General features: G+C 37.5%; 1 protein-coding gene across 1 annotated transcript in view; it reads right to left on the minus strand.

Annotated features, from left to right (window-relative positions):
* PRKDC (protein kinase, DNA-activated, catalytic subunit) overlaps nucleotides 1-15,196 on the minus strand; it is a gene marked incomplete at its 5' end in the record, with an annotated part of 225,068 nt that overhangs the window by 49,876 nt on the left and 159,996 nt on the right. The window contains 8 exon segments of the mRNA XM_081817118.1: nucleotides 1,062-1,286; nucleotides 2,179-2,367; nucleotides 3,243-3,381; nucleotides 6,226-6,431; nucleotides 9,549-9,558; nucleotides 10,360-10,375; nucleotides 11,340-11,363; nucleotides 14,568-14,593. Coding sequence (XP_081673244.1) covers nucleotides 1,062-1,286; nucleotides 2,179-2,367; nucleotides 3,243-3,381; nucleotides 6,226-6,431; nucleotides 9,549-9,558; nucleotides 10,360-10,375; nucleotides 11,340-11,363; nucleotides 14,568-14,593 — 835 coding nt within the window.

Here is a 15,196-nt window from a genome sequence, read left to right on the forward strand (position 1 = left end):
AAGGGCCATATGCACCCCAATGTTCATAGCAGCAATGTCCACAATAGCCAAACTGTGGAAAGAGCCGAGATGCCCTTCAACAGATGAATGGATAAAGAAGATGTGGTCCATATATACAATGGAATATTACTCAGCCATCAGAAAGGATGAATACCCAACTTTTGCATCAACATGGATGGGGCTGGAGGAGATTATGCTAAGTGAAATAAGTCAAGCAGAGAAAGTCAATTATCATATGGTTTCACTTATTTGTGGAACATAAGGAATAGCATGGAGGACATTAGGAGAAGGAAGGGAAAAATGAAGGGGGCGGAATTGGAGGGAGAGATGAACCATGAGAGACTATGGACTCTGAGAAACAAACAGAGTTTTAGAGGGGAAGGAAGGGGGTTGGGTTAGCCTGATGATGGGTATTAAGGAGGGCACGTACTGCACAGAGCACTGGGTGTTATACAAAAACAATGAATCATGGAACACTACATCAAAAACTAATGATGAAATGTATGGTGACTAACATAATAAAAAAATAAATAAAACAAACAATAAATAAATAAATACAAAATAAAGACAATGAGTGGGTATGCTTTTCTGATCAATACAAGCCAATGATAAATGTTAACAGGGTCTATAAAGACACTGACTTTAAAAACATCAAAGATTCTCATAAAAGCAAAAAAGAAAGAAGGCACAATGGTAAAAAACGAACAGGGAAAATTAGTTCATGTTCTTCACAAAGCAATCAAACTTTCATTCAGCCAATCTAGATGAAAAGTCTACCCCCAAGTGTTCTTTAACAGTGTGAGAAAGATAAAAACCTAAGGAAAAACAAAAAAAATGGAACTTTTTAAAACAGAAAAAAAAAAAGGATTAAAAATGCATTAAAACAAAGGACAGAGTGAAGAGATTTTAGAAGAAACTGGAAGAACAGAAAAGAAGGAAATGGGTGGTATCAAATAGTAAATGAAAATTTTTGCTTGTTGATTTTTTTTTTATTCAAGAGTTTACTGACTTTTAAAAGTATCATAGAAATGGTACATTTCAGACTGGTGCATCTGCATTACCTGCATGAAAATCTGAATGCAATTTTCAATATAATATTTGGCTCTGTCAACATCATCTTGTAAGATGTAAAGAAGACTCAATTCTTGACTATAATGCAGCTCTATAAGAGCCTTCTGAAGCTCTTTGTTCACAGCTTCATCAATAAATGTCAGCAAGGACTGGTCAGCCTCCCCTTGAAGCAGTAACTTCAGCTTGCTGCGGATCATGTAAGGTAGATAGGTCTCCTAAGGAACAGAAGACTCTACTTGTAACTTTAGAAAGCCAATATGAATATGCCTAATTATTTTATAATATCCTTCGGTATAATTTTTTAGGTCAAGATTTAGAGCTAATGTGATGATGTCTGATGTTTCAAATCTAAAACTACAATTTTTAAAACACGTTCACTTAAAATTATTCATTTTGTAACCACAAAATACATGGGAATATGTTCTATAGACGATGAGAACCACTTTTAGCTGAAAGATCATTGGGTGTTACATACAAGTGAGGAATCTACAACCACAGCCAAGACAGCTGTATTGTGGGAACCAGGTGAGCCGCTTCCCTCCAAGAGTCTGGGTGATCCCATGGGAGGGGAACCATCCCACTCCAGGGGTCAGGGCTATCCCATGCATAGCCTGTGACTCAAGGTAGAGACACCATGAAATTTTCTTCCACGAAGTCATAGCATGGATGTTAATATTTATTTTTAAATGCATCCCATTTATTTGGAAAGGGTCAGCCAAAAGTGGTAAGAGATTTAAACAATATTATGGAGTTCATGGGGAGAGTTGGGCTATACAAATATCCTAATACTTCACAGTACTACTTTGTTTTTTAAAAGTTTTAAACAACTTCATTAATTAGAAAACAGCTTACCATCTAAAATATTTATCTTAGTGACCTGAAAAGTAATTCTACTGGGGATGCCTGAGTGGTGCAGTCAGTTAAGCATCTGACTCTTGGTTTTAGCTCAGGTCATGGTCTCGGGGTCGTGTGATCAAGCCCTGAGTTGGGCTCCACACTGGGTGCAGAGTCTGCTTCAGATTCTCTCTCCTTCTCCCTCTGCCCCTTCTGCTCGTGCTCTTTCTCTAAATCAATAAAAAAATCTTAAAAAAAAATAATTCTACCCACCTGATAAAATGGTTCACTCCACATTTTATTTAGATCTGGAGGGTTTTCATTATCAACGCTGACTATAGAACAGTATGCCAATGATTTCCACTCAGCAAGCTGGTTGTAACAGTCGAGGGATGCAAGTTCCCAAAAATCCTTCTCAGCTTCTGTAGGCTCACCATCCACCCACTCTTGTTTATTGAGAGCCTCATGAAGAAAAGTTCATAAATTTATTTTACAAAGTTGGAAAGAATATAAATGAAAACACTGTATTATAGGTAGTGTTAACATTCATGCTAAGGATAATCATTTTCAGATTTATGACAAGGGGAGAGAAAAAGGAAAATAGAGTAACACTGAATGGAAGAAAATAAACCAAAACAAATTTATGGGAACAAATGAACATAAAAACCAAGAGGAAACTATTTCTCTGAGAAACTTACAAATGAAGCCAATTAACTAAAGATTCTGTCTGAATGACCCAAAATTTGATTTAAATCAATACTGTGGGTTATTTACCATTTAAAAAGTTCTTAGATTGAAAATTAGAAAATAGAACATTTACTGAAAATTGCAGATGACTTTACAACCTGGACTGCTCATTCAAGAATCTCACAGATCACAGACTCTGAATTTTAACTACTTGTTAGACATCTATACCTGGATAGCCACTGGCAACTCAAAACACTAAATGTACAAAATTGACCTTATAGTCACCTTCCCAAAACCAATTCTTATCTACCTCTTCATAAAGTTTTTATTTACTGAAGGAAAACAATCTACCCAAATAGAATTATATAATAACAGCAGATACTGAAATAACATCTTATAGTTTTATAGTATTTGGTATGAAATGCTTTCTCTTTTATTCAGTGATGTTCTCTTAAAGAGAGTAAGAGATAAAGCAATAATTATCTCACATTTGGTTATTATGAAACTATTCCCGGATATTAATTTTTGTGTAAAAACTAAGGAATAAAGTTTAAACATTATGAAGCTCTGAATTCTAAAGCTAAAAGTTTTTCCATTCAGAAAACTAACGTGTTTAAGCAACTGACATATTTGCTAGAGATCAATTTTACCTCATTATACTGCTTAGCAGCTTCAGAATAATCACTTCTTGCTTCTGCTAATATCGCACTCTGAGTGACTTGCTTTGTTCCTATCTCACTGCTAAAAATACCACGGAGGACATCATATTCTCCAATTGACCTATACAGTCTAAAAAAACAAAAATCCAAATCAATGAATATGCAAATATTTTTAAAGTGTTTATTCTAACAAAATAATATTAAATCAAGAGGCCACATTATGTTAGCCAAAAAGGATATATGTTATTTTTGTTTTATGAAAATATAAAATCTTAGACATTGTGAAGTTACTATTAGGTTTTGCTACTTTAGCCATACAGGAGACAGAGATTATTCTAAAGTACATGTAGAGTGAAATCTGAAAATATCATAAATTTACAATGGATAAATTGCCTCATTACAATAAGATTATTCTGTGTTAATCCATTATAGTAACATTGCACATTTCAGTGGGTGACCTATCTGAAATCCTGTCAATACCTAAAATTTGGAATGTAGTCAAGAATCCAGAGTGAGTAAAAATTAATCCTGGTTCTTTTTTTTTAATTATGTCATGTTAATCACCATACATTAAAAATTAATCCTGGTTCTAATAAGACCATGTTTTAATCCACATGCTATGGGCCATCCCCATTCTACTGACAAGTAATTTTCTTACAGCCTTATTATTTGCTAGAGCACTCAATCCTCTCTTCACATTAACAAAAATCTACTTCACCCCATCAACCAAGCTTCCCCACTAAGATATTCTCAAGTGTTAATAAGTTTGTTCCCTTCCCCTGGAATTTTTTCCCCCATCTTTTAAGTCTCAACACAAATGTCATCTCTTCCTGAAGCTGCAATCACCTGGCCAGCCAGCAAGGACTGCTTCCTCCAGACCGGTTTTGTCCTTTCTCAGGTATGAAATCTCATGTATTTACTACATCGAAAAAGCCCTAAGGGCTCTCTCAGAGCCTAAGGATTCCAAATTTATTTATTATTTTTTAAAAGATTTTATTTATTTATTTGAGAGAGAGAAAGTGAGAGAGAAAGCAAGAGCAGGGAGGAGGGGTAGAGAGAGAGGGAGAAGCAGACTCCACGCTGAGCAGGGAGCCCAATGCGGGACTCAATCCCAGGACCCTGGGATCATGACCTGAGCTGAAGGCAGATGCTTAACCGATTGAGCCACCCAGGTGCCCCAGGATTCCAAATTTAGATAAAAATCTAGTAGATATGGCCCTCTCTTTGCTCTGTTTGTAGAGGGTTATGGGTAACAAATCAGAGGCGTAAGTGGGAGATGGGAGGTAGGATAACAGCTCACAGTCCAAAAGCCCAAGAGGACATGAAACTACAACCATTTTCCAGTAACTCAGAAAAGAGATCAGTGTCATATCCACCTTGCACTGGCCCCATGTTCCTGGGATGATACACACTATAACATGGTCAAAATGATGACCATGACATCATGAACAGGCAAAAATTACGTTCTTAGTACTCTGTTTCAAAGGAATGCAAAATATATATATATATTTTTAGGGATTTTATTTATTTGAGAGCGAGAGACACAGTGAGAGAGAGAACACAAGCAGGGGGAGTGGGAGAGGGAGAAGCAGGCCTCCCGCTGAGCAGGGTGCCTGACGCGGGGCTCGATCCCAGGACCCCGGGATCATGACCTGAGCCGAAGGCAGACGCCTAACGACTGCACCATCCAGGCGCCTCAGGAATGCAAAATATTATATACACAAAAGTATAAGGAAGTACTTCTTTTAAAGATTTATTTATTTTAGAGAGAGAGAAAGAGAGCAGAGGGAGAGAAAGAATCCCAAGCAGACTCCCCACTGAGTGTGGAGCCCAAAGTGGAGCTTGATCTCATGACCCTAAGATCACGACCTGAACCGAAACCAAGAGTTGGATATTCAACTGACTGAGCCACCCAGGTGCCCAAAAGTATGAGGAAGTATTAAATAAAGTTAGAAACAAATGTTTAAAGTTTAGGCCCTTAAAAGTTGTGTACTTCATTTACCCAGTAAATACACATTAGATGAGTTTCTCATTCCCTGAAAATATTAAATATACAGTGTTACTGATCGTTCACTTACATATCTGAAACAACAGGATAAAAATGGTTACTAGGTAGAATCAGTACTAGCCAAGATGCACCTTCTGAACTGCCCTGGTATTTATCTTGCCTCTCAAGAAACTCACCACTTTCCATTTCACCTATGGTTAGTTATGCATGTAAGCACATACATTTCCTACTGGATGGCTAGTTTTGTTAGTCTAGGAGACATGTCTAATTCTTCTCAGCACCTGATACAATGTATTGCTCACATATAGTGCTCAATTAAGATATGAATGATTCTAAAACAGCAAATAGTGTAAAGATTCCCCACCCTTACCTTTACTCTTTTTTCCTAAAACCTGAAGATCTAAAAATCAGCACTATAAAATAGAAGTTCAAATTTAATTTCAACCTAACATCGTTCTCAGAGTTAGGCACTGGCTTTCTTATGATAAAACCACAAGTAAGGAAAAAGACCAGACATAATGCAAAACGGCATAATGACAAAATGGAACTTGTTTTTCCCAAATAAACAAAGTAATTGGATTAAATTGTTTCTAAAAGTTTGAGTCCTGCTAAAAATAATGGATTATCCTCTATTCAGTTTAGTAAATCAGTAAAAACATATAAAACTGTAAGTTATGGCCACACTTTACAGGAAACTAAACTTGGTAAATAATACCCTGAGTCCAAAAAGATTGTATACTGAGAGAACAGGTTTAATTGATGTTCTCTTTCCTGAAGCAAGACATTCCTTGTGTGACAGCTATTCCTGACTTATGGAATGGTACTTCGCCAGAGAGATTTTTCAAAAAATTTCACAGAAGTGTTACTATCAACTTTATTTGCTCATTTTCCACCAGAATGAAGTTTTTTCTGTATTACTTCAGTCAAATTCACTGTTCTCCCAACAGTCTGGATCACAGAGCTTACTTAGCAAGTTCCATCCATCTGACGACATCAGGAGAGAGGACAGTCCTCCCCCGAAACCTCTTGGCAGGTGGCTCTTGAGGCACCAGGTGGAGCAGGGCCTCCTCGAGAAGGCGGACGCCTACAGGCTGCTGTAGACTGGCCAGGCAGCCAGCACTGACAGAAGCTGGGTCGAGGCTCAGCAAGTCTGTGTGTTGGCAACTGATTTCCTGTGAAACCACAAACACATGCAGCTATTTTGCCTGTGGTACTTTGTATCTTCACAAGTAAATAAGTCATTTTACTAAACATTTTAGAACATTTGATGTAAGTAGTGATATAACCAAAAATTTCTCTGTGTAATTCTATTAACAAAATTTCCTCAACATTCAGCTTGCTCAAAGGAGGAAATGACCTTTTATTTTTACACTTCCAATTCAGAGGTTAATTTAAAGCAAGAAAACCACTAGCAAAACATAAAAAATTTTGTATATATAATTTATATATCCAAACAACAATTGTAGTTCCCAGGAATATTTAGACTGAATAGGTGAGAAAAGCAGCTGAAATACAGATTTTATATCCAATCACCAAGTAGTAGGTATACTTATCTCTGTTACACTATTTAGCATCGTTTTTCCCATCTCCTTCCACCTAGGGGCTAACTTATTCACAATAATATTGAATTAGAGGATTTCAGGAATTTTTATATGACCTTACTTTGTAACTCTCAATTTAAGAGTCCTATATACACCAATAAAAATAAGCTACAAATCAATATACAGAACATTATAAATAGTACGGCAGCATTTTCATTAAAACAAACCCGCATGTGTGCACATAATTCTTGTGTGTATGTCTATGCATGCACATATATACAGGTATCTGGAAAAGACAGTAAAGACAGTCCCGCCTAAGCCACAAACACGACACTTTCCTCGCAGCTGTGCCATACAAGGACCACGTGCTAAGTCTGACCAAGGCAACTTAAGTTCTACATTAGAGGACTTGAAAAAATGCAGATTCTCCAAAGCAAGCTAGCAAACAAAAATGTCACTCTTAGAAGGAACTAGTGGTAGAGGAAAGAAAATCCAAATAAAATTCTGTTTCAGTTAATAACACAGCAAAGTCTTGGTCTTAGCTGAGGTGTCAGATTTTGAGATATCATCATTCTAATTTAGAGAGTGAAATCCTGAATTACGTAAGACTATTTTAAAATAAATATATTTTGGGGGGCTGTTGGGTAGCTCAGTTGGTTGAGCGTCTGACTCTTGGTTTCAGCTCAGATCATGATCTCAGGGTCACGAGACTGAGCCCCACGTTGGGCTCCCTGCTCAGCAGAGTCTGCTGGAGAGATTCTCTCTCTCCTTTTCCCTCCCCCTTTGTCCCTCTCCCTGCTAGTGCACGGGCACACACGTGCACACGCGATCACTCTCACTCTCTCAAATAAATAAAATCTTTAAAATAAATATACTTTTAATTTTCAAGGAATCAACTCATTCTATATTTACTGAATGCCTTCTATGTTCCAGATGTTGTAGTAAACAATGCTGTCCCTGACTGCATGTAGCTTAAGCTTTATTCCCATTTGCAACAGAAGTCTTTTCTGAAAGTTTTAAATAAGTAAACAACTATTACTGGTGTATCATTCCTTTATACGTAAATGCACCCTCATAATTTAAATGAGTTCTGTAAGTCTCTTTTCAAGAAGACTGACTATTCTGTACAATCTCGTTGACAGTATCATTTTACTTTATAAAGAATGATTGGCTAAGCAAGAAATCTTCAGCTGGTTTCACTTTTCATAAATTCCAAAACAGAATAAAGTAATGAAGTCTAATTTTCAAAAGTTGACGATCTACTGGAATAACAATGATCTTTGTTTGGACCCTTACCTCACTGTGTATTAGGTGAAGGCAAGATACATTTCTTCATTTCAAATATTCCATAGTTCTTAAATAGAAATGCACACATACAATATCCTCAATAAGTGCTTTGTAAAGAAAATCCAAATTTTTATAAAGGTCAAACAAGCAATGGACAGCATACATGTAGGACACCAAATTAGTATATGTTTGCCAGTCACTGACTGTGTCATGGAAAAATGGCTAAATGGATTTCTCTTCCAGTCTGAGGGATATAGTGAGGATAGTCTGACAAATACAGGATATACAGCAGACAAGAAACTCATTCTGGGATGTCATGGTTGGGCAGTGGCATCTCAAAGAGAGTGCTCATTAGAATAAGAACTCACGTGAACGCTATGCCAAATGTACGAAGATGCCATGGAGAGAGGAAAAAAATCATACTTTCACATATGAACCACAAACAGAAAGTCATAACAGCAAATGCTGCAAATTGCAGGCACTGACTTGCATTCATGCTGCTTTCTCCATACGCAATGCCAAGTAACAAGCTCCAGAGTGAGAAGTCATTTATTTACTTAATGACAGTTAATGACTCTCTCAAACAACAATGGAAAAAGCTAGCTTTTTAAAATAAATATAAGGACAAAACCAGAAATTCAGAATTTAAAAAATCACTTAGGAATACAATGCAAAGAGAAACTTATTTTGAAATACCGGCTAATTCAATACAATTTCTCAAATCTTATCTTTAGTGTAGCCAAGAAAAAAACAAAGAAGGAATTCTACTTGTAAATATTAAACCAATAAAAATAGAATATATAAAAAGAAACTGTATTAATAGCTTCATGCTACATAGGAAAGAACAAAACAGGAAAACCTAGTATTTCATCTCAGGGAATTATTACACAATTAGTTTGCAAACCAAAGCTACTGACAAATAATATTGAAGAATATATACTTTAATTTATTCCAGGGAGGTTACTAGTTACAAAATTACTAAAACGGGCTTTGGGGGTTGGAGTTAAGATGGTGAAGCAGTAGGGGGACCCTGACCTTGCCATGTCCTTCAAATACAGCTAGATCAACATTCAAGTATTTTGGGACTATCAGAGGATTAAGAAAACAATCTGCACAGTTGGGAGCAATAGAATGGGGCAGATATAAGGTTCAGAGCCCTGGACTGGGGGAGAGGAAAGCCACAAGGCCACAAAGGGGACAGAACCCATTTCTCAGAGCTACGTCAGGAAGAGGGAGAAAGTGGGAAACAGCCCAGTGCGTAGGAACCACACAATAAGCCACAGTGTCCTTATATTTATTTTAAAAAGCCACAGATCCCCTGGGTTGCACAGGGAGAGATCACACCCATTCCAGAGGGCATTTGGAAGAGGTATTTTGCCTCTCCAAGGACCAAAGTTCAGTTGGAACCATTGAGCAGTGCTCAAACAGCAGGGTCACAGGTACATAGAGAGGGCAGAAAACCTCTAAACAACTTTTTGCTGTGAGCCACAACAGGCTTAAACCTCTGTGTGCACTCTGAGTAGCTGCTTTTCTGTAGCTGAACTGAGCAGAAAGCAGAGACTGGAGCACATTGCAATTAACCTGGCCGTAGTTTTTGCGGTCAGCCACAACAGATTCAAGCCTCTGCAAAGTCTTTTCTGGGACAGAGGGGAGTAGGGGACAGAGCTGAGTGGACTGCCTATAACCTGGTTCCAGCTTTGACAGAGACAGACATAGCCAGAGAGGGAACACAAGCAGGGGGAGTTGCAGAGGGAGAAGCAGGCTTCCTGCCGAGCAGGGAGCCCGATGCGGGGCTCGATCCCAGGACCCTGGGATCATGACCTGAGCTGAAGGCAGACGCTTAATGACTAAGCTACCCAGCCACCACTAAGCTTTTTTTTCATTTTGTATTTTTCTATATCTTATTTTTTATTCTTCATCCTTTAATTATTTTTTTCCCTTTTCTCTTTTTTTGAATCAGGCTGATAATCTTTTTTTTCAGTTGTTGGTTCGACTGTTTCCTTCTCTTATTTTTTGGACCTGGCTACTTTTTTTCTCTCTTTTCTTCTTTCCCAACTCTTCTTTCCTTCCTTGCTTCTTATTTTCTAGAATCAGGCTTATAGTTTATTGTTTGTCTGTTTGTATCCACTTTTGTTCCATTTCCCTTTCTCTTGTTTTGGATCAGGCTTTGTTTTCTTTTGTCTTTTTTTTTTCTTCTCTTTCTTTTTTCCTTTACAAGCTTAACGACAAACAAATCAAACCACATGTACTTAAAGGTCAAAACATTCCCCACTGCAAGCAAGGAGGAACTCTGTAGAGGAAGGACCAGTGGGAAAGAGCAGCCAAAACACAACAGCAGAGTGTACACAGCATACAGCAGAAACAACTTCCTGAGGTTTGTTGTTATTATTGCTGTTTTTGCTGTTTTGTTTTTCTCTTTCCCCCTACTTTCCTAAATACAATGACTAGGAGGAGAAATCCACTGCAAAAGAAAGAACAGACAGTACTACTCTCTGCCAGGCATTTAATCAATATGGATATAAGTAAGATGACGGAACTAGAAATCAAAACAATTATAAAGATACTAGCTGGGCTTGAAAAAAGCATAGAAGACACTAGAGAATCCCTTACTGTAGCAATAAAAGAACTAAAATCTAATCAGGCCAAAATTAAAAATGCTATTACTGAGATGCACTCAAACATGAAGGCTCTAACAGCTAGGATAAATGAGGCAGAAGACAGAGTCGGTAATATAGAAGATAAAATAATGGAAAATAAGGAAGCTGAGAAAAAGAGAGATAAACTACTACTGGATCACGAAGGGAGACTTCAAAAAATCAGCAATACCATAAAGTGAAATTTTAGTAATAGAGGTCCCAGAAGATGAAGAGAGAGATGGGGAAGAAGGTTTATTTGAACAAATTATAGATCAGACCTGCCCTACTCTGGGGAAGGAAACAGACATTCAAGTCCAGGAGGCACAGAGAACCCCCCACAAAATCAATAAAAATAGGTCAATACCCTGACATAATATAGTAAAGCTTAAAATTTCAGAGATAAAGAGAAAATCCTGAAAGCAGCTCAGGACAAGAGGTCCTTAACCTACAAGAGCACATAAGGCTGGCAGGAGACCCTTCCACCTGGTAGGCCCAGAAAAGACTGCCATGACATAATCAACATGTTAAATGGGAAAAAATATGCAGCCAAGAATACTTGATCCTGCAGGGCTGTCATTCAGAATAGGAGAAGAGATAAAGAGTTTCCAGGAAAAACAAAAACTGAAAGAATTTGTAAACACTAAAACAGCCCTGCAAGAAATATTAAAGGAGATCCTCTGAGGGAAAAGAGAGCCCAAAAGTAACAAAGATCACAAAGGAACAGAGACAATTTATAGGAACAGTGACTTAAGTAATACATGGCAATAAATTCATATCTTTCAAGAATTTTTCTGAATGTAAATGGACTAAATGCTCCAATTAAAAGACAAAGGGTATCAGATTAGATAACAAATAAGACCCATCGATATGCTGAGACTCATTTTAGACCCAAAGATTGAAAGTGAGGGGTGAGGGGATGGAGAACAATTTACCATGCTAATAGACATGAAGAGAAAGCTGGAGTAGCCATCCTTATATCACACAAACTAGTGTTTAAACCAAAGACTGTAATAAGAGATAAATAAGGGCACTACCTCCTAATAAAAGAGTCTATCCAACGAGAAGATCTAACAATTATAAACATTCATGGCCCTAACTTGGGAGCAGCCAAATATATAAGCCAATTAGTAACAAAATTAAAGAAACTCATTGATAATAATACAATAATAGTAGGGGACTTTAGCACCCCACTCATACCAATGGACAGATCATTAAGCAGATCAACAAGGAAACAACGCTTTGAATGACACCTTGGACCAGATGGACTTCACAGATATATTCAGAGCATTTCATCCTAAAGCAACAGAATACACATTCCTCTTAAGTGTACATGGAATGTTCTCCAGAATAGATGACAATACTTAGTCACAAATCAGGTCTCAACCGGTAGAAAAAGACTGAGATTATACCATGTATATTTTCAGACCACAAAGCTTTAAAACTTGAATGCAATCACAAGAGAAAATTTGGAAAGAACACAAATACATGGAGGTTAACGAGGATCCATCTAAAGAATGCATGGGTAGGGCGACTGGGTGGCTCAGATGGTTGAGCGTCTGCCTTTGGCTTGGGTCATGATCCCAAGGTCCTGGGATTGAGTCCCACATTGGGTTCCCTGCTCAGTGGGGAGCCTGCTTCTCCCTCTGCCTCTGCCTCTCTCTCTCTCCCTGTCTCTCATGAATAAATAAAATCTTTAAAAAAAAAGAAAAAAGAATGAATGGGTCAACCAGGAAATTAAAGAATTTTAAAAAATACATGGAAGCATATGAAAATGAAAACGTAACCGTTCAGAACCTTTAGGATGCAGCAAAGGCAGTCCTAAGAGGGAAGTATATAGCAATAAAGGCCTACCTCAAGAAACAAGAAAGGTCTCAAATACACAACCTAACCTTACACCTAAAGAACCTGGGAAAAGAACAGCAAATAAAACCTAGATCCAGCAGGAGAAGAGAAATAATAAAGATTAGAGCAGAAATCCATGATATAGGAAAAAAAAAGACAACCAGTAGAACAGATCAACAAAAGTAGGAGCTGGTTCTTTGAAAGAATTAATAAGATCGATAAACCTGTAGCCCAAATTACCAAAAAGAAAAGAGAAAGGACCCAAATCAATAAAATCATGAATGAAAGAGAAGAGATCATAACCAACACCAAAGAAATACAAACAATTGTAAGAGAATATTATGAGCAATTATATGCCAACAAATTAGGCACCCTGGAAAAAATGGATGCATTCCTAGAAACATATAAACTACCCCACTGAAAGAGGAAGAAATAGAAAACCTGAACAGACCCATAACCAGCAAAGAAATTGAATCAGAAATCCAAAATTGCCCAACAACAGGAGTCCAGGGCCAGATGGCCTCCCACTGGAATTCTACCACACATTTAAGGAATTAATACCTATTCTTCTGAAGCTGTTCCAAAAAACAGAAATGGAAGGAAAACTTCCAAACTCATTCTAATGAGGCCAGCATTACCTTGATCCCAAAACCAGACAAAGACCAATATCCCTGATGAACACGGATGCAAAAATTCTCACCAAGATACTAGCTAATAGGATCCTATAGTACATCAAAAGAAATATTTACCACAACCAAGTAGGATTTATTCCTGAGCTGCAGGGGTGGTTCAACATCCACAAATCAATTCAGGTGATATACTACATTAATAAAAGAAAGGACAAGAACCATACGATCCTCTCAATTGATGCAGAAAAGCATTTGACAAAATACAGCATCCTTTCTTCATAAAACTCTCTGCCATGTAGAGTTAGAGGGAACATATCTTAATATCATAAAAGCTAAATACAAAACACCTACAGCGAATATCATTCTCAATGGGGAAAAACTGAGAGCTTTTCCTTAAGGGCAGGAACACAACAGGGATGTCCTCCCTCACTACCTCATTGTTCAACATACTACTGGAAGTCCTAGACTCAGCAGTCAGAAAACAAAAAGAAATAAAGGGCATCAAATCAGCAAAGAGGAAGTCAAACTTTCACTCTTTGCAGACAACATAATACTCTGTAGAAAACCCAAAAGATTCCACCAAAAAATTGCTAGAACTGATACAGGAATTCAGCAAAGTCCCAGGATATTAAATCAATGCCCAGAAGTCAGCTGCATTTCTATACACTAACAAGGATGAAGAAGAAAGAGAAATCAGATAATCGATCTCATTTACAATTGCACCAAAAACCATAATACGAATAAACCTAACCAATGAGGTAAAGGATCTGTATCCTGAAAACTACAGAACACCTATGAGGAAATTGAGGAAGACACGAAGAAATGGAAAAACGTTCCACGTTCATGAATAGGAAGAACAAATATTGTTAAAATGTCTATGCTACCCAAAGTAGATTCTACCCATCAATGTAATCCCTATCAAAATATCACAAATATTTTTCACAGAGCTGGAACAATCCTAAAATTTGTATGGAACAGAAAAGATTCCGAATAGCCAAAGGAATGTTGAAAAAGAAAAGCAAAGCTGGAGGCATCACAATTCCAGATTTCAAGCTATATTATAAAATTGTCATCATCAAGACAGTATGGTACTGGTATAAAAACAGACACATAGATCAATGGAACAGAATAGAGAGCCCAGAAATGGAACCTCAAACTCTATGGTCCACTAATCTTTGACAAAGTGGGAAAGAATATCCAATGGAAAAAAGACAGCCCCTTCAACAAATGGTGTTGGGAAAATTGGACAGCCACATGCAGAAGAATGAAACTCGACCACTTTCTTACACCATACACAAAAACAGACTCAGAATGGATGAAAGACCTAAATGTGAGACAGGAATCTATCAAGATCCTAGAGAACAGGCAGCAACCTTTTGACCTTGGCTGCAGCAACTTCCTGCTAGACACATCTTCAAAGGCAAGGGAAACAAAAGCAAAAAATGAAATATTGGGACTTCATCAAGATAAAAAAAACTTTTACACAGTGAAGGATACAGTCAACAAAACTAAAGGTAAGCTACAGAATGGGAGAAGATATTTGCAAATGATATATCAGATAAAGGGCTAGTATCCAAAATATATTATTATTATTATATTATAGAGAACTTATCAAACTCAACACCCAAAAAACAAAAACTCCAGTGAAGAAATGGGCAGAAGACATGAACAAACATTTCTCCAAAGAAGACATACAAATGGCCAACAGACACATGAAAAAATGCACATCACTTGGCATCAGGGAAATACAAATCAAAACCACAATGAGATACCACCTCACACCCGTCAGAATGGCTCAATGAACTCAGGAAACACAGATGTTGGCAAGGATGTGAAGAAACAGGAACCCTCTTACACTGTTGGTTGGAATGCAAACTGGTGTAGCCACTCTGGAAAACAGTATGGAGGTTCCTCAAGAAGTTAAAAAGAGGTATCCTGGGGCGCCTGGGTGGCTCAGTTGGTTAAGCGACTGCCTTCGGCTCAGGTCATGATCCTGGAGTCC

The sequence above is a fragment of the Leptonychotes weddellii genome, chromosome 4, assembly GCF_054177405.1.
Source record: "Leptonychotes weddellii isolate Sample4059 chromosome 4, ASM5417740v2, whole genome shotgun sequence".
In the NCBI taxonomy this organism is placed as follows: Eukaryota; Metazoa; Chordata; class Mammalia; order Carnivora; family Phocidae; genus Leptonychotes; species Leptonychotes weddellii.